General features: G+C 57.9%; 1 protein-coding gene across 1 annotated transcript in view; it reads left to right on the top strand.

Annotated features, from left to right (window-relative positions):
* The window catches only part of Adgrb1 (adhesion G protein-coupled receptor B1), a 61429-nt gene that overhangs the window by 15885 nt on the left and 25964 nt on the right, over positions 1-19580 (top strand). The window contains 4 exon segments of the mRNA XM_004638921.1: positions 2631-2774; positions 3206-3281; positions 3429-3531; positions 4495-4538. Of these exon segments, the coding sequence (XP_004638978.1) occupies positions 2631-2774; positions 3206-3281; positions 3429-3531; positions 4495-4538 (367 nt within the window).

Below are 19580 nucleotides of genomic sequence, written 5' to 3'. Positions count from 1 at the left end.
ATGGGGTCCCCTGGCTACCCCTTGTCCCCCGAAACCCCAGAGTCTACAGTCCTTAGGGCATCCTCCTCTCTCCTCTGGGTCCCTCTGAGGTCATCACCACTGGCTTGGAATTGAGATGTTCGGACCCCAGACCTCACCACCCCTCACTGTCCCTCATCCAGCTCTTTCTGGTCCCGGATGAATGAGTTTCCCATCAGCACTGTTTATCAAGGTTGGGAGCCTGCACATGTGCATCCCTTGCACTGGTCCCCATGTCCATCTGATATGGTCATGGTCCTGTGGTGTCCCCTCCCTGAATGTCTCCCAGGTTCATACTTGCCACCATTCCCTCCTGGGTCAGAGCAGCACCTGCAGCCCCTCAGCTTCTTCCGGGGCCTAAAGCACCTCATCTCACAGGGTCCTGCCTGCAGTGGCCTGGGCCTTTGTCCTCTCAGATACCTCATGCACACCCCACGTGGTATGAACGTGTCCCCTACTCAGGCCTATCCTAGTTTATTACTCACTCTGCCAGACCCTGTTTCTCTGCCCAAGCTGCACCCTTGGCCCCCAAGACCTGGAAGCCACCAGCATAGGACCCACCACTCTGGTGATGACCCCACTATGCCAGGTCCTTCCCTTGTGGCCCTTCACTCTCTCTGCTGCCATCCTGTCCTATACTGAGAAAAATTGCCTATTCAGCCATCAGCCTCTGCCCCGTGTCCAGGTCACTAGTAGGTGATGCTCCCTGTCCACACTCTGTGGACAGTCCTCAGTGTTGTCCACAGCCAGCATGTGGCTCCTGAATGCTGGCCACCACCTTCCTTTCCTTCATCCTTGCCCCTTCTCCACTGAGCAGCAGACTGCCCTGCCATTTCCAAAGCTGGACTGTCCCCCAGCCCTGACTGGCCACTTCCCCACCCCTACCCCTAGGAAGCAGCCACAGGCTCCCTGGACTTCTCCCCTCCCAGGCCTGAATCTCACTCCTGCCCACCGCTCCCTGCATCGAGACCTAACATTTCCTTCTGCAGTGAGTGGTGGTGGCGGGAGTGTTTACAGGGCTATTCACACACAGCGCCCAAGTTGGGGCTCCTTCTAGAACCTTGAAATTACCTTATTTCTGCTTGTGTGTCTCCCTACTCTTCTCTGCTAGGACAAGACCACCTTTTGAAGGGTTTTCCTGGGTGCTCTTGACCCCACCCCTGCTGCAGCAAGATGGTCCCTTCCTTCCTGCAGGCTGCCCCTCGCTCCTCCTGCTCCCACCTGGGGACACCTCCTTTCCCTGCCCTGGGTTGTGCTGTTCCTGGATCTTGGCCCAGAACACTCACTGTTCAGATCTTCTCCAAAGTCAGCGCCAAAGGCAGGACTTCCCCACTGCCCTACTTGGAAATATCACCCTCCCCATGGCCACTTCTACCAACCCCCACTGCGTGTGTGCCCACTGCTCCTTCTCAGTGCCAGGGTGGGTCCAGCACGTGAACTTGGCTATTCATAACAACACTGTCGGCAGTAAGGGCTGGCTGTATTGGGTGCTGAAATTCAGAGAGACCAATCTCTGTCTGAAGAGCCTCTGGTCCACAGAGGGGACCAGGTCCGTAGAGGCAGGGGGTAGAGGAGTCTGCAGAGCTAAGGCAGGGCTAGGGCAGCAGAGGGGACATAGCACCTAGCCTGACAAAGGAGCAGGCAGGGCAGAAGCAGCCTTGAGGGGCCTAGAGCTCCATGGGGGCCACTGTGGCCTCCCTGTCCCTCCCCTGCCACATCTGTGTGAGTGGCCCCAGGATGTGCAGCCCTGAGGGAAGGAGGCAGTGTCCCCCTGCCCAAGGAGGGCCCTCTCTTTGTCCCCCATCCCTGTTCCTGGCCGCGTGTGCAGAGGGGCCCATCATGAAGTTGAGGTGTCCACGAGCCCAGGCTTGAGAGGCTGTGTCCTTGAGTTTGGAGTAGGGCTCTGCCTGTGTGGGCTGAGCCTGACCCTAGTGACAGGCTCTGCCACCCAAGGGCCCAGCACCACTGTCTTCCAGCCATGCTTCCCTAAGCTTGCTCCTGTGTGCCCAATCGCCTTCCATCCGGGACCCTGAGCATAAACTCTACCCACCCACAGCCCTGGGCTACCTTGCGGGGTTGGGAAGCTCAGTTACCCCAGCCCCACCTGGGTGCCGCCTTTCTCCAGCTTCTACCCAGTTCAGGTAGCAGTGAGGGGAGGAGAGAGAACAGCCATAGCACTAGGAGGCACCTGGTTGCGTCCTGGAGGGGAGGCAGACCAGGTAGCTGTGTCTCCTTGGGGATCCCTCTCAGGCCACAAGATAAGCCCCTGACTCAATGGTGGCCCTTTCTGGTACATGGGGACGGGGGCTTGGGTCTGCGGGGCTAGGGAGGACCCCTCTTGGGTCCTGCCAGGAGTAAGCGAGGGACTGCCCTCTGGGGGCCGTGGCCATGCCCACTGCCCCTCGTGGTCCCCATCTGTGATCTGTGGGCTTGGTGGACTTGCCTAGTCAGGTTGTGGGAGCTGGGGCCTGCAGTCTGAGTGGCAGGGGCTTTGGAGGGGGCAGGAGGTCATCCCTGGCAGCAGTCCCCCGTCACATCCGTGGGCACCCTGCACCCCCCTGAAGCCCAGGCAGAGGGTCCTGGTGTGACTATCTCTGTCTCTCCTGCCCCAGTCCTGAGCATCCACAAGCTTCCTGCCAGCAGTGCCACTGATATCAGCTTCCCCATGAAGGGCTGGCGAGCCACTGGTGACTGGGCCAAGGTGCCAGAGGACAGGGTCACAGTGTCCAAGAGTGTCTTCTCCACAGGCTTGGCAGGTGAGGCCCGGGAAGCGGGAGGCCCAGCGCCTGAGGTCTGGCACCCTGGAGGTGCTCCTGGGGTCTGGCCCAAGCTTCGAGGGCAGGATGTCATTCACGCTACTCCCCTGCAGTCCCTGGGCTGACACCCTCCAAGAAGCCCCCTCTACCCTCCTGGGCCCTGGTGGGCTAATCCAAGTGGATGGGTGGGCCAGCTCACCAGAGAGAGGCAGGGACTGTTGATTCGTGGTAACCAGGACTCTAGTTCCCAGGAGAAGCCATCTCGCCCCTGCCACAGCCCATAGGGGACCCTTGGGGAGGGCCTACAGCTGTCCCCCTCCCAGCTCCTGAAGGTTCTTCATGTGCACCCATGGGTGGGGAGGGGACCAACGAGGGCTGGCGAGCATGGCCAGGTGGCAGGTCAGGCCGAGTGACCAGGTGCTCCCTTCCAGAGGCAGATGACTCATCTGTGTTCGTAGTCGGAACCGTGCTCTATCGAAATCTGGGCAGCTTCCTGGCTCTGCAGAGGTGGGCAGTGCTGGTGGGTGGGGTGGTCTGGGCAAAGGGCATGCCAGGGTGAGAGGAGGCGGAGGTGGGCTGTGTGAAGGAGGTGAGAGTGGTAGGCCAAAGGACACAGGCTGGGTCCTAGACTCTGCTGCCAATCTGTCCCACCAGGAACACAACTGTGCTGAACTCCAAGGTCATCTCGGTGACTGTGAAGCCTCCGCCCCGCTCCCTGCTCACACCCTTGGAGATTGAGTTTGCCCACATGTACAATGTGAGTGTTCTGGGCGCGTGCGTCTGTGTGTGGCGATGGCTCCTGTCTCACCGTGGGCGTGGTCTTGGCTCACCTACTGGGCCCTCTCCGTGAACAGGACATCCATGGGGCAAGAAGTGGGGGCAAGCCCAGCCCTTAGAGGCTCTGGGATTTTAGGGCCAGGAGCATCCTCCCAGATACCCTGGGACAGGTGTCCTGATTTCAGACCCTGCTGCCCTGTGACCCCAGACTGATAAGACTTCCCGTGGGTCAAATGCAGGGACACTGACTCCAGGGGAACCCTGTGGGCTATCAGTCCTCATCCAGGGAAGTAACAGTTCAAACTCCTGTATGCCCAATGGCCCTGGCCCCTGGGTGATCTGAGCCAGAAGTCCCAAGGAGATGTTGCCCAGGTCAGGGAAGTGCCAGGCCACAAATCCCAGGCTGTGGGAAGCCACAGAAAGAAGCCAGCCCTGTCCTGTGTAGCTGTGTGAACTCAGGTGGTTTCTCAACCCCTCTGTGCCTTGGTTGCCTCCCACTTGGGTGAAGACTGACTTCTCCCTATAAGTGCTTAGGGTGAGCTACTGCTCTGTGTGGCAGGAATCCCACTGGCACAGCAGGCCTTGTAGGGACAGTGTCCCAGGGTACACTGGGACATGCCTGTGGCTCCAGGGATAGGAGCAAGATGGGTGTTCGTGGCGCTTGCCTTACCCACTCGCTCTCAGGTCAGGGCTGGGCTTTGGCCACATGGCCCAGCCTGCTGTCACTTCTGGGCTCTGTAACTCCTGACCACTATGGTTTGAGCTAGGCCCCAGTGGTCTTGTCCGGTCCCTTCTGTGTTCCAGTCCTCTGCTCTCCTGGAGGAGTTTCTCATAGCATGTGCTTTCTCAGGGTGCCATGCAGGCAGGGGCTACTGTATCCACGGGTGGTCAGGCAGTGACCCCTTGGGGGGCAGGTGACCCTGACTTCCCCCTTCTCTTCCAGGGCACCACCAACCAGACCTGCATCCTGTGGGATGAGACGGATGTGTAAGTTCACCCTGGCTTAGTGGATCTAGGCTGTGGGGTGTTTGGGGGCAGGCTGCAGGGCAGGGGCATGTACAGGGTGGGGACTGCCCTCTCTGCCCTCTGTGTGCTGGCACGCCCTCTACCACTGTCTGCCCAGTCCCCCTCCATCTCCAATGGCCCTGTATGGCTCATGAGGCTGGCGGGAGCCACTTCTACTGGTCCTGTCCCAGAGCAGCCAGTCTTGGTGTCAGTGTGCCAGGCACTGGAGCCCCTAGTGTCTCCAAGCTGATGAAGGCATCTTAGGAGGAACCTGAGACTCCACATATTCAGATGAACTGGGGCTCAGGAGTGCTCAGTTTCCTGTCACATGCCCAGCAGGCACCAGCAAGAATAGGCTGGATGCTTGTCCCCTTCCTGGAGCCACAGGCTGGGACGTGCCATCACAGGGAGGTGAGAAGGAATGATAGGGGGCCTCCCATCCTGGATGGAAGGGAGCAAGGCCTGGAGGAGCACTCCAGAGGTGAGGAGTGTTGAAGCTTTGCAACCAGGGCTTGTGTCAAGTCCTGCAAGGCCAGGGCTCATGGGTTTGGGCAGTTGGGTAGTGAGCCCATCGCCCACCCACTTCCTCCTCTCTGGCCCCTTGCACACCTTCCCTAGGCCAGGCAGCACGTGAGTGCTCAGTGTGGCCCAGCCCCTGGCAGTGCAGTCTGTGGCATGGGGAACTGTAGGGTGACAATCGCATATCCTGGGCAGCAGGGATGGTGTGTCCTGAGTAACCAGGCTGGAGGATGAGATGGTGGGTGGAGGGCACTGGGGAGGGTGTAGCTAGGGCCACATGGAGGCTGGAGGGCATGGGCAGCAGAGGCCTGGCAGCATGGGTGGCGGGAGGCCCTGGGAAGAGGTGCTTTGGGGGACAGGACAGTTACTCACTCAGCCTCTGTCCTCCAGTGATTGCTGACCACTGGTGAGGCACTGCCCTACAATGTCCTGGTTCTCAGCTTCCTCCATCCCCATCAAGGAGGGATGGCTTAGTATGTTGGGTCATGCTGGGGCTGCGAAGTGGAGCTCAGAGGGTCTGGGTGGGTGAGGAGCTGCTGAGCAGGGACTGGGGGCTGGGGGTGCCTCCTGAGGTGCTGATAGCTGGACGCAGCCAGCAAGCTCTGAGCAGCGGCCATCAGGACAAGCACTGAGGCCGAAGGATGGGAATGTGCACTCCCTGCGTGGGGGCTGCTGTGTCGCATCCTGCCGTGGGCCTGGGGGCTCAGCTGGGAAGCCAGCTCTCTAATTTGGGCTGTTGCTGATAACTTTCTTCAGGTTTTGCAAGTGGCATAAGCTGTTTATACAAAAGAGGGGATCTGGAAGAATAGGAAAAGAGAAAGCAAGAACAGTGGCCCTGGGCCACGAGGCACCAGGCTGTCCCCTGTGGCCATCTTGGGACATTGTGAAGTTGTGCATTTTCAGGGAATGAAAGTTGCTGCTATGAACGTAGGGTGACCCCATCTCCCCTCGAAGCCCCACCACCACCCAGAGATACTCCTCCCGGGGGACTGCTCACTGGCTGGTTCACCTGGCTGGTTCGCAGATGCCCCGGGGAACCTATTCTTCCTGCTAGCTTAAACACCAGGGCAGCTAGTGGCTTGACTTGGACAGCTCTGCCCATGTTTCTGGTTATTTCCAGTTGGTCAGGGCACTGCCTGCGGCTCAGGCTGAGCCAGGAGCACATCCTAGGTGAGCTAGGGCAGACTCTGGGGCTGGAATCAGCCTACTTTTGGGAAGTGATGGAGCAACCAGAGGACCGTGGTTCAGTTTTTGTCACAGCTGTAGTGGTGCCGAACTACCCATTTGGCACCCCAGACTTGCTTGGCTCCAGGCCCTAGAGATCAGATCCGTTAAGTATTGCAGTGGCTAAGGTACCAAGGCCAGGAGGGTGTCTGCGAGGTGCTAAGTGGCCTGGCTTTCTTACGGTGATTCTGGATGGAGGCCCTTTTCCACTGCTGCTGGTGGGGTCCCTGGTCTGTGTGAACCCGGAGTCTGGTACTTCCTACTTCACCTGAGTGGGCCCCAGGGACTCTGGGCACTGGGGCCTGGATCCACTCCACAGTGCCCCTGGGTTAGGTCTGAGCTGGCATGGGCCTCTATATCAGATGAAAAAGCACCAAGAATCCAAAGAAGGATTCCGTGTGGGGAGTGGGCACTGGTAGGGGAGGGGAGGACAGGGCAACCATTTGTGATCATCAGCTGACAAGGTGACCTCTTAGAGCAATAATTATGACATGAAGTTGAGTCCCTATTGTAGGCACAGAGAATGCCTGGCTCCTGAGCACAGCCGGACACTTCACCCTGGACACATGCTGTGTCCAGATCCTGAGCTCTGACCTTGTCACTCACTAAAACCCTCTGTCTCCTGACCTCTGTCACTCACTTAAGCTCTGACCTTGGGCCCATGCCAGGCCCTGATCCTGGTTATACACTGAGCCCTGGTCCTGGTTACAGCCTGGCCCCTATCCCATGTCAAAGCTGAAAGGACTTGTGCACATTCACGTGCATTACATGTGTCACGTGTTTGTAGAACCACCTCCTCTTCTGGCCACATGCAACAGTTGATAGTGTGACGCATCTCACTTGGAAAGAAAGATCTGGAGTCCTTGCCCCCTGGCAGACCTGCCTACCTCACCCCCAGCAATTCACACACAGCTGCACATTCGGCTTGGCACCCATCTCCAGGTATCTACCGTGCTCTAAACACTGGACCCAGAGCCCCTGGAGCCCCCAGCCCTTCCACCAGTGTTACATGATCAAATTCCATGTCTTAGCTCCAAATGCCCCTGATCACAGGGCCATACACTGGCTGAACAGCATGGCTCAAGGCCTCTAATCCCCCATACCCTACCATGGCAATGGCAGTTAGCTGGAGTGGGAGTGTCTTGGAGTGGGATAAGGGGAACAAAGGGGGCCTTGCAGAATTCCCAGGACTCAAGTTAGAAGAGACCACCCATGACACAGCACACCCTGTGCAGCCCTCAGCCACGTGGGACAGTGGCAGCCACGTGGAGTCACGCCTATGCCCAGCATTGGCGCTGGCTGAGCAGTGTGTGTGTATGGCCGCGGCTGACAGGAGGGTGGGTGGGTGCCCCCGCTGGGCCTGGTTGGTAATGGTCAGGTGCAAGAGGGAGGTGAGGGTGGAGAAGCAGAGGCAGACAGATGATTGAGCAGCTGATGGACAGCGGCCAAGTGGGGAGGCAACTTCCGGGCACATGGACAGATGCAGGTAGAAAGGGGTGGCCCTGTGTGTGGGAGGCACAGTCCCCAGGGCTGCCCGTGCAGATCTCCCAGTCATCACCAGGCATCTTCAAGCTTCAAACACCCACCTTTGCTCTCCCAGGCCCTCAGGCCATAGTTGTGGCTACAAAGCCGTAGCAGTGCCTTGCTCCCTGTAGGCTGCGGGAGGACCCCTCCTCACCTCTCCCAACTTCCGGTGTCCTGAGAAGGTGTCCTCAGGTTCCCTCTCTTATGGTCCTCCCCCTTCTGTTTCTCTCACCTCCCTTCCTCTTGGAAGAACTCTAGTCACTGGATATGTGGCCCACCCCAACTTGTACAAGATTTTGTCGCGATTACACTGCAAGGGCCCTTTTTCCACAGAAGGTCATGCTAACAAGTTCTAGAGGTGTATGTACATGTACTCTGGGGGACAACTATCAGTCTGCTGTAGACAGAGCAGTGACAGGTGCTGGGCAGACAGACAGGCTGGTGGCAGTGGAGTTGACGGGCCAGCCGCACACTGGCCGCAGCTCTGTGGTTCTCAACGGACAGCTCCCTTAGGCGGATCTGCAAATATTTTGCAGTTTTTAAAACCTCCTTTTAAAAAGTCGAGTTATAGGCTGGGGAGATGGCTTAGTGGAATAAGTGCTTGCCTAGCAAGCACAAGGGCCTGAGTTCAATCCCCAGTTCTGAAAAAAATAAAAATAAAAAGTCAAGTTATGCAGAATATAAAAGTCAGAGCTGGCATGATCTCCAGAGATCTTTTCTCTCAGAAACTGGCCTAACTGAGGTCCAGTGTGGGGTGCTGGCAAGCTAGGGCACTTCCAGTGGCAGCATGAGGGTTCTGGGAAGGGCAAGGCTCCCTGATCCGGGTCTGCTGACTGTAAAGGCTCTGAGAAGTCTTGCAGCTAGTTCCCTTTCAACTGACTCGGGTGATCTGGTGGCTTGTGGGCCCCCAAGACCTTTAAAATACCTGACCAGGGCTTCCCTGAACCTGGTCTGCAGACCGGACTCATTCCCCTCTCTGGGCTCCTTCTGTGGAGCAGCTAGCCAGATACCCCTGGGTCTGCCCTGTTTCTCTCACACACTTCCTCTGTCTACTTTACTTGCCAGCACTAAGGTGAGGTGGGGCAGCTGAGGCCTCGGTGCTCACGGCCACACCCAGGGCTGCCTCCAGGTCCGCTTAGTTGGGCTGGTTTTCCCAACCCTGCCTAGCATGGAGGGCCCAGGCTAGGAGCAACTGGCCTGGAGACCTGCTGTGGGGTCCCTGCCTGACTGAGCATCCTGGTCCCTTTAAGAGTCCGGCCCCTCCCATCCTCCCTGGTTTCCGTGGAGAGGGCAGGGAGAGAGGCAAGCGGAAGCCCAACTTGGCAGGGTCCCCAGGTGGCTGTCAGCGGCCGGTTCCCAGCCCGATTTCTCCCACGCCAGCTGGTTCCTGATGGGGGCAGGGGCATGGAGTGCGGAGAGGGCAGGGGACAGTTGCCGGTAGAGGCCACTTTGGTAACCCAGGATGCACACTGGGGGAAGCAGGAGGGAGCTAGGGACTGGAGGAGGGAGGTCTAGGGACAAGGCCCCCCTGTGCTCCTCCAGCCCCAGCTGCAGTCCCTGCTTCTGTTTCCTCTGGAACTCCCTCCACTTGGCCCTGAGCGGCTACAGTGCTGGCTGTGCTGTATCCCTGCAGCGCCTTTGCTGTAAGAGACTTGTGGCAGGTCTGAGCACAGGAGGAAAGGTCTGGGGACCTGCAGTCATGCCATGGCATGTCCCTGAGGTCTGAGGCCACGAGGATTGCTGGCCTCTTGCTGGCTGGCGGCCCCACCATGGAGCCCCCTCAGCTCTTGGAAGACCCCATAGCTGGGGAAAGATCTGGCTCTTTGGCCTGGCTGGCAGCAGTGGCTACCCTCCACCCCAGGCATTTTCACTGTTCCCCTGCAGGCTGCCTGGAATTCTGGGCTTCTCTGTTCCTTGTTCTGGGATCCTTCTCTGGCCTATGTTCTCATATCCTCCTGCTTTCCTTCTTCCCTATTAGCAGCCAGTCCTTGCAGGTGCTCCCCATTTGTGCCCAAGGAATTGGTGTGTGTCCATCTTTCTGTGACCCCTCACTCTCTGGGCACCAGGAGCTCACCCTCTATTCCCTCACTCATTCCCTGAATTCATGACCATGATGACAAGGCTGTGCCCCAGCCCCAGGGAGCCCACAGAGTCCCCACTTAATAGGACAGCAGACAAGGCCCTGGTGAGCCCCTCATTCTCTGCTGTGGGTAAGGGTCCCTGGACACCAGGACATTCAGGAAGCTGGGCGTCTGCATTCCCAAGGCTGCAGGTCCTGAGGCCCCACAGGCACCCCTCAGCTCTGGCATCCATGGGAGGCCCTCCTGGGTGGACTTAAAACCCCAGGTATGTCTGTCTTCAGTGGAGCCCTGGCTGTAGGGAAAAGGATGGTGTTTATCCTTAGTCCAGAGAGATGTCACCAGGTGCCTATCAGGTGCCTCTGGGGCAGCTGTGTAGTGCTACTGCCAGTAATAGCCAAAGCTGTCCCTCCCCTGCCACCTCTCCTCCTGTCACTCACGTGTTACCCTCTGTCCCCTCTTCTCCTATTCCCATTCCTTATTCTCTCTTCTAGAAAAAGCTCCCGCCAGGGCAGCGTGGCTGGGGACAGGCTTCGAGGTGGAGGATGGCAGGACATTGCCAGGTACAGCCTGCCTCAGTCTCCCTCTCTGTCTCCCCTCCCAGGAGCCCTGTCTGCTTCCCGAGCCTCTGCTCCATGCTGGCTGCTGGGCTAGTGTCCAGTGTGTCCTGCCCACCCCTAAGACCATGGCAGGCCAGAGCTGTGGTTGCCAGTGCCCACTGTAGGCACATGAACAGGGAGTGTGCGTGGGAGGGACAGCGTTCATGCTGGTCCCCTTCCTTGCCCTGAGGCGGCCACTGGCGAGCCCTCTGCCACCTGAGCTTGGTTTCTACAACTGTGAAACAGGGCTGTTATGGTGAGTGAATCACATGTTGGGTACTAAGCACAGAAAGCAGGAGGCTCCAGAACAGGAGGGCTCCCCAGAGTCTAGCAGCAAGCCATAGGACAGGGCACCTGAGGGAACACCTGGAGGTGAGGAGCTGAAGCCCACCTAGGAAGAGGGCACAGGGCACCCAGACTCAAGGCACAGCACGTGCAAAGGCCCCAAGACAGACCAACTGGAGTGGGTGCTGCAGAGCAAGCGGCCCAGGAGGCATGGGGTCAGGGACCAGCATGCCAGTGGGTGGAGGCCGCTGGCCCCTCAGCTCCTGGCTGGAGTCTCTACACCCCTTTCCCCATGCAGAGGAGGGAGCTCTCTGACTATGGAGGTGACTAAGCTGAGGTAAAACTGGGGGAGGGTGTGTAGAAGGGAGCACAGGACTTCCTGGCTACCTGCTGCGTGCCAGGTCCACCACAGAGGCCTTCTACCTGCCAGCTCCGACAGGCCAGACAGGCCAGGCTGGATAAAGAAGTTTGCACTGGGAAGATGGCCCTGCCTGTCCAGGGCCCCCCAGCAGGCCTGAGCCTTGGTCCCACCAGGGTACCTCACATCTAAATAGCTCTGGGAACCTTGATGGGGTGGGGCAGAGGTGAGGCAGGTTGTGGCTGCGAGGCAAGGCCATAGGGCCACCTGGGGGTGGCCGGAAGTTGTTCACTTACCACAACAGAAGTCCTAATAAAAACTGCTACTGCCAGGCACTCAGTGGTGGGGTTTGGAGTGGTCACCAACTATTTTCATATCCACGGAAGGCTGGCTTAGGCTGCAGGAAGGTAGGACTGGGGGTGGGCGCAAGGAAGGACTTGCAGAGTAGCAGGGAGGACAGCAGAGTTGACACGGGTGTCTGTCCTCCTTCTGTCTCTGGTGGCACCTGCAGGGAGGGAAAGGGTGGGACGACCCTGAGGGTGCTGGGTCTTTGGGCGTGAGGTGAACTGGGCCCAGGGGTGGGGGTGTGACAAGTGAAGGTCTCATGCCTTGGTCCAGTTGTGTGCTGATGGGGATGGCGATTTGGCTCGCACTGTGTCCCGGCCACGGGGGCTGAAAGAGGGCTTGTTTATTGCCGGTGACAGTGGTTGTCAAGCTGGTGCTGCTGTCAGTCCTTGCGAGAGTAACAGTCATGGTTCTGACGAGGTGAAGGTGGCGACAGTGGTGGCGGTAATGAGGCTGTGGTGATGTTGCTCATAGTTCAGGTAAGGTGGTAACCATGGTGAGCAGGTGGTAAATGTGGGAACCATGAAGGGACAGTTATGGTGGTGAGGGCTGCGGTGAGGGTGGTGGTAATAAGGACTGTGTTGTGGACGGTGCTGGTAGTGATAACAGCACTCATGGCTAATGCGTGGTTCATGCTGTTGTTGGTGATGATGGCGATGATGGTGGTGATGATGGCGGCATGATGGTTTGGGGGCTGCCGGTGTGGATGTTGTTAGTGGTGACGGAGGTGTTGTGATAGTAACAAAGGCTGTTGATGCTGAGGGCGTCGGTGACGGTGGTAGTAGCAGCAATGCTATTTATGATGGTGGGATTGCTGTTGGTAGTGTGGTTGGTGGTGGGGATGGGGATGGTGAAGGAGGTGTTACCATAGTGTTGATGTTGGTGATGGTGTTAGTGGTGATGGGGTGAAGACAGAGACCGTGGTGGTGGTGTGTGTGGTGTCAGTGCTGCCCATAGAGGCATTAGCAGTGCACATGGTGATGTGGTAGCGAGAGTGGAGTGTTGGTCGTGTAGTGATGGTAATGGTGGTTGTCTCGGTTACTCTTCTCTTGTTGGTGGGACAAGAGACCTGACACCTAGGAGCCAGGGAGGTACCTCAGTGACATAAGCTTCTGCTTGGCAAATGCAAGGTCCCGAGTTTGATCCCCAGTACCACAGGGGGGAAAAAAAAAGAAGAACACACATTGGACCTAACACCCAAAATTAAGGAAGGAAAGATTTATTTAGCTCATAGTTTGTGGAGGTTTCAGTCCATACTCATCTGGCTCCAAGGCAGAGTGACACATGGCAGAGAGCAGCAGTTCATGCTGGTAAAAAATAGCAAAACAGCAAGAGCAAAGAGGGAGGAGAGAAAACAGAGAGTAAGCTCCCTCACTTCCTTGTACTGCGTGCAGGCTGTCCACCCCAGGGCGGGTGTAGCATTCATGCCCAGAATCCCAGCATTGGATTATGAATTAATCATAACCTCTAGAAGCCTGCCCTGTGACGCATGAGGCTTTGGAGAGGGGGGCAACGAGACACAAACCATAACAGTGGTGGTACTGATAGTAGAGTGATGATGGCAATGGTGCTCGTAGTGCATGTGGTACTGGTGATGCTGCCCGTGGCATTGCTGGTGATATCGATGGCGTTACTGGCAGTGTAGAGGTGGCAGTGGCGGTAGTGTTGGTGATGGTGTTGACAAGTGATGGTAATGGCGGTGATAACGCCAGGGGTGGTAGTGGTGATGTGGTGGTGGTAGCGTTGTTGGCAATATGATAGGAGTTGTGCTGATGGTGGTGCTTATGGTGCTGACCGTGGAGGAGTGATGTGATGGGGTGTTGTTGGCAGTGTAATCTAGGGGTAGTAATGGTGGTGGTGTTGCTAAGGTCGTGGCGATAACAGCAATGGTGGTGGTAATGATAGTTTTTTGTGATGTTGGTGGTGATAATGGGGTGGTGGGGGTGGTGGTGGTGTTGGCAGTAAGTAGTGTAGTGGTGATTTGGGTGTTGCTTATTATAGTAGCATTGGTAGTGGTGATGCGGTAGTGTTGGTAATACATTGCTGAGGTTTTAATGGTGGTGGTGCTGGTAGCGATGGTGGTGTTGATGGTGTGATGCTGCGAATGTTGCTAATGATACTGGAATTGGCGGTAGTGATGGTGGTACTGTCCATTCAGCGGTAGCAATGGTGGGCATGATTGTATTACTGATAGTGCCAGTGATGTGGTTCACAGTGACTTCAGTGGTCATTGTGAGGCTGAAGGTTGTGGTGACATGAAGACAGGCTGGAAGCGAGGTCAGTTCTGAGGGATGTGTGCAGCCTGTACGCCCCATGGACAGCAGGACCACCAGGGCCCAATTGGTGAGCCTAACTGCCGCAGATTTGTAAGACTCAGCCACGGAGGGGACCCCAGAGGAAGAACTCCTAAGCGGACAGCGGACAGGGAGCGAATGTTGGAGGAGAGGAGGCTGGGCTGGCTGCAGTGGGTGGTGAGGTTTGGATTTTCAAGAGCCAGGGCAGTGCCTGGGGGGAGGATCCCAGTGCCCACTGGCCAGGAGGTGCTTGCTGAGTGAGTGACCACACTGTCCCCTTGACCTCCTAGCTCTGCATACCAGTAGCTAAAGCACGGGAGTGGGTGTCCAAGCAAAAGCTCCTTGGCTGGCAGAGTAGGGACAGGCCAGGTGGGAAGGGACTACAGTTGGAAGCCCAGGGCAGGTGGTTGGGGTGCCGACCCCTGGGCTAGGGAGGCAGCAACAGGAGTCAGTGCCCCAGGCAAGTTGGCTTTATTGCTGGGCTGGAAGCCCAGTGTTTCACCCTGTCTAGGAGCCCTGCTCTGCCAGGCAGACAGCCCTGTTGTCTGCTCAGGGGCTGGATGGGTCAGGAGGCACCTCTGAACTGGGAGGGGGAGTCCAGTTTGGGGGGGCCTGTGGCTAAAACCCTGACTCAGTGTGGCTGGCGCCAGGCAGGAATGAGGAGATTGGCATCTGGCTTGGTGGAACTTAAGAAGCTCTGAAGGCCCTGGTCAGAGACCCATGATGCTGACGGGCTGCAGGAGGGCCAGCCTGGGGAAGGGCCCTGAGCGCCAGGCTACCAGCAAGAACACCAAGCCCAAGGCAGTGCCCATCTCACCTGGCAGCTCAGACTCCAAAAACTCAAGTCAGGCGGATGAGAGATCACAGAGCCAGAATTCCCTGTGGGACCCTAGACTGTGCCGGGTTCCTGAGCCAAGCCCCACGACTCTCCCAGACTGGCCACAGGACAAGCTGGGAGTGAAGGAGGGTTTTTTCGGAGACAGCGGCAGCAGTTCCAGTCTTGATCTGGGGTAAGGGGATAGTGGTGGAATTGGGGATGCTACTGAACAGGGAGGCATGACTAAGTGGGGTGCTACCTGGGAAGAAATAGAGTGAGAGTTGGTTTCAAGGGTACAGGTTGAGGCCAGCATGTGAAGGATCTCCAGGGCCAGGCTCCAAGTTGCTAGGGGCTCTAGAAACCCCTGTTGGCAGAGGTACTATACCCGCCCGCTGCCAGCGCCTGAGATCCCTCGCTGGGGCGTGCTGTGCCCACTCATGGCTCCTTTCTGCTGCGTGGGAGGACACTCTGTGAGTCATTCACATTGGAGTGTGAATTAGCCCATCAAATCCAAGGGACCCCAACGGTGCACAAGCCCATAATAGCACCTGCTTCGTGGGCCGCAGGAGGTGTCGTGCCGCAGTGAAGGCCCTGATGTGGTAGGCGGGTGGAGGGTCTTGGTGCACGCTCTGTGTTACCATCCCAGTGTCCCTGGAGCATGTAGCCCTGTGTGCCTCTGTCACTCTTTGAACATGTGAAGTTCGGGTACCCACTGCACAGCGTGACCATGAGCTATCTGGGTGGCCAGGAGGGTGTTCACCCAGGGTGCGGGCCAGCCCCTGCTGGGCAGTCCCTCTTCTGAGGCTTTGCTGGGCACCTAGGTGCTGGCTGAGTGGCTGCTGAGGCTGACTGCTTAGCCTGGGCTATGCAGGAGGTGCAGGAGCTACCTTGGAGCTGTGTGAGAGAGAGGTCAGCTGAGAATGTCCTCTGAGCCACCACACCTGGGACAGGGGGCCAAGGTGGTGGGCCTGTCTGAGAGCTGAAGGTAATTGAGGTGAGGGTCTGCAACTGGGGCGAGGGCTCTGGCTACTGCTGGAAGTAGAGAGGGCTACAGGTCATCACGGTGCAGGGATCAGTGATCTCTGGTCTCAGTGGGGCCCAAGAAAAGTGGGAGAGCCCAGCCAGGGAGGTTGGGGTCTGGAGCAGCAAGGAGAAAGGGCTGTGGCTTACTGGGGGCAGCTGTGGCGTGGGGGTAGAGAAAGCACAGGGGCTTGGCTTTGCTGTGGCGGGTGCAGGTTGGTAGCGCTGGAGAGGGTTCGTGCTGGCTCCTGTCCCCTCCCTGCCCATCTGTGCATTCCTGGTGAGCACCTGCTCCCTGGTGAGCACCCTGCAGCTCTGTTTTCAGAGATAGAAAGGCTAGGACAGGAAGTTAGCCCTTGGGTTTGCCTGCCTGGAAGCTGTTGGAGACCTGGGCAGTGGGGGGCACATGCTAAGGTCCTCATGGTCCAGGTTACCTGTGGCCTACAACGCAGTGGGCAGTGCCTGGACTCATCCTGGGAGCCCTGTCTGAGGCAGGGGAGGTGCAGCTTTGCTCTGGAGCCCTGCTGAGGGTCACATGTCCCTACTCAGGCAGGAAAGGCCTCCTGCTATGATCGCAGTCTTTGCTGTCCTGGTCCTGGGAGGTGTCACGGCCCCCAGCTTCTCTTGTCCTGGACCCATTGCAGGGAAGCAGTGTGACTGTCCCAGATTCCTGAGGCCCGGGCTCAGGAGGCGGGGACCTGGCTCCATGACCCAGATCTTCTGAGTTCTGTAGCTCAGACAAGAGGTGGCAACAGTCTCCCACGTGTGGAAGCAGTGGCTGTGTGCGTGAGGAGGAAATGACCTGTGTCGCAGGAATGGGAACAGGTGCCTCTGCAGTGGATTTCAGTCAGACTTGGGCGAGAGCTGGCAGATGTTGCGACTCAGGATCTGGACAAGAGGATGCTCCCTAGGGCTCTTGTGGAAAGCAGGCGAGCTGGGGGCTTCCAGCCTTCTGCAGGTGGGGGTGTGTGTCAGCTACACAGGAGGGTCCTCGGGCACCGCCCTAACCAGAATCAGTCCTCCCCCAAGGTCCAGCACTGTCAGGAAGGCCCTCCTAACTCCTGAGAAACTGTCCTTGACCACGTTCTCTTCAGGGCTCGGATTGCCTGGAGACAGGTCACTTGTTTCTGGATTCCTGGATGCCCTTGAGGGTCCCTGTGCTTACTCCAGTGCTGTTGTTGCCCAGCCATGGGGGAGGTGGGTGGATGAAAGCTAGAACGGAGGCCTTGCTTCATGCCTCTGGGCAACCAGCACCTCGCAAAGCCTTGGTTTCTTGATTTACAAAGCTGATTTGAGGGTTGTTACAGAAGCCAAACGATGAACTGTACAGGAAGCCTTAGCCTAGGATGGAAGCTTTTATTACAGGGGTGTAGAGAAGGGTGAGGAGAGGTCCTTACCCATTGGGCTGCGTGGTAGGGGGCTGAGGGTGCTCCTGAGTACAAGCTACCAGCCCTGCTGGAGGGGTGGAGGACTGAAGCTGGAGCATCTATGTGGTTAGTCTTCAGGATCCATGTGGGTCTCAATGCCCACACTCAGGTGCCCCTCACCAAAGTCCAGGCAACTTTTAGGATGGCCAGCTCCTGAGCACCACACAGACCAGAGGCAGGCACCTTGTCTCCCCTGGCACAACCCCTCAACAGCTTAGTAGCCCCTCACCCTCCCCTGCCTCCAGAAGGCTAATAAGCTAGTTGATACCACAGCAAGGGCCCCAAGGCCAGCCACCAGCTCTTAGGCTGGCCTTTCTCCCAGGCGGTGGCCAGTAGTGCCAGCATGGCGCCCTACAGACCCACCATTGTAGCTGGGAATCGGCCAGGCTGCTGGCTCTACGCCTGGCCTGAGCCCTTCAGAACACAGATTTGAACTCAGTGCCAGGTACACCAGTATGCAGGACTTTCCTGGAACTTTGGCATTTTTGGGGTCTCTTGGTCAAGCTAAACTGCCCATTCTTATGTGATCTGAGATTTACAGGCATGGGATTCCCACCATGGCACCCCAGGTGCAAGGAGGGTTGGAATCATCCAAGGCTTGGAGGCTTCTGCCCTGAAGGGGAAAGAGGATGAAGGAAGAGGGTGAAAGGGTCATGCCTGGCACATCTGAGTGTGACCTTGTAAAACCTCTGGTAGGGAGAAAGATCCAGGATGTCAATCAGACTCCAAGAATTTCCACGGAAACCCTACTCTCCCTCCCTGTCCCTTGGTACCTCCAGATCTGTTTATCCTGTGGTCAGCAGGACCTACATAATGAAGAAGGTCTTCTTTGACTTTGGGGGGCATCGAATGCTAAGGACCAAGAGTGACAGTCTAGGAGTGGGGGCCTCCATCCCAGTGCCTGGAGTCTGGGAGTGTGGTCACTGCCTTGAATGTCTTTGGGGTCTATGTGGTTGAGAAAGGCCGAGGCCAGAAAGCTCAGATAAAGAGAGGTGTGTGTAGGAGATGAGCTTACACTTCTAAAGCCTCCTGTGTATCTTTCTCTGGGAAGAGAGGCTCTTGAGGAACTCTAGGCTCTAAGCCCTGTCTTAGCCTCACACTGCATTTCAGGGTGAGCAGACGGGCTGAAACAGACGGGTGCTTCTGGGCCACAACGTCCAAAGCCAGCCCTACATTAAGTTCTGGCCCTTCTGCTTTGGCCTTGTCTGGGATGCAGGGTCATGGTGCTTCTTTCTAGAGCAAGTCCTTCCAAAGGGGGTTGGGATGGCTCAGTGAAAACCAGATACTAATGGCAGTGTCAGGCTCCACCTGCTACTTTCCTGCTCAGAGCAGATCCCCTCTCCAGGGGCCAAAATCACAGTACAACCTGTTGATGCCTCCTTCGGGCTGCTGAGAGCAAAGTGGAGAAAGCTCCCTGCAGCCTCGGGAATTTGCTGTGTGTTTGTAGGCGCCAGGGAACACTCCACCCTCCCCCTCCCCCCTTTAGAAGTAAGCTGAAGCCAGGGGATCTAGGTAGCTTTCTAAGGTCACAGAGCTAGGCTGCAGCTGAGGTATGGCTGAAATCAGGCTAGGGACAAAGCAGAGGAGCAGAGGAGCCTGGGGTGGGGGCAGGGGTCAAGGGGCTGGGAGGGGCTGGATAGATTGCCAGTCCACACTGCAAATGCAAGGTCTTTTGCACTTCGAAGTTGCCCCTGGTCAGCTTAGGTTGGAACCACAGCTCGCGGTCTCTGGGGCCAGCTATGAAAGACTTGGTGTAAAGGAGACCCTAGGCTCGTGACCTGCAGGCTTGGGGCAGGTGCTGAGTTCTAGTGCCTTAGGGAGGAGTGAGGGCTTGCTGGCTCTGGGTTCAGAAGACCATCACTCCCAGCTGTGGCTCCTGCAGGGTCCCCAAGGTGCACCTCTCTATCTCCACCTCGGGGTCCCCTGGGGTCCAGATGCGACTGCCCAGAGAGGCCCTCCGTGGGCACTGTCTGCAAGAGCCAGGGCCAGAGGCAAGAACGCTGGCCAGCTCTGGAGAAGGCTGCCAGGAATCTGGGGGATGAGGCTCAGGAGCAAGGCGGCAGCAGTAGGAGGAGGAGTGCTTTGCCCAGCCGCTCAGTTCGTGGCGCACCAAGAAGCAGCAAGTCCTTTTCCTGAAATGAGAACGGGGCAGTGTCAGACAGCAGGAGGGGCCTGGGTCAGGCCTCAGAGCGAAGTTTCCGGCCGGTGGAGGGCCGCCTCGCCGCGGGGATGGCTGTGTCTGTTCTCGAGAGGAGCTGCAGACAACGGGGGCGACAGGCTTGGGGGAAGTGGATGCGGGAGATGGAGTAGTCCCAAGGTCACCAGCTCCCGCGGTCGCCCCGGGCAGGGGGGCTGGGCGTTCTGCAGTGGTCCCTCGCCCGCCGGCCCCTAGGTACGCAGCACCCCAGCGTTGCACGTGCGCCCTGCGCCCTTGCGGTCGCCCCCTCTCTCCGGGTCGCCCCTCCCGCGGGCGGGGCGTCCGGGCACGGGGCCAACCCCGCCCTCCGCTCTGCGCCCGCGCCCCGCGCTCCCGC

The sequence above is a fragment of the Octodon degus genome, unplaced genomic scaffold (genome assembly GCF_000260255.1).
Source record: "Octodon degus isolate 3935 unplaced genomic scaffold, OctDeg1.0 scaffold00104, whole genome shotgun sequence".
NCBI classification, from domain to species: Eukaryota; Metazoa; Chordata; class Mammalia; order Rodentia; family Octodontidae; genus Octodon; species Octodon degus.
The sequence above is the reverse complement of the archived record's forward strand: the minus strand, read 5'-3'. Positions and strand labels throughout refer to the sequence as shown.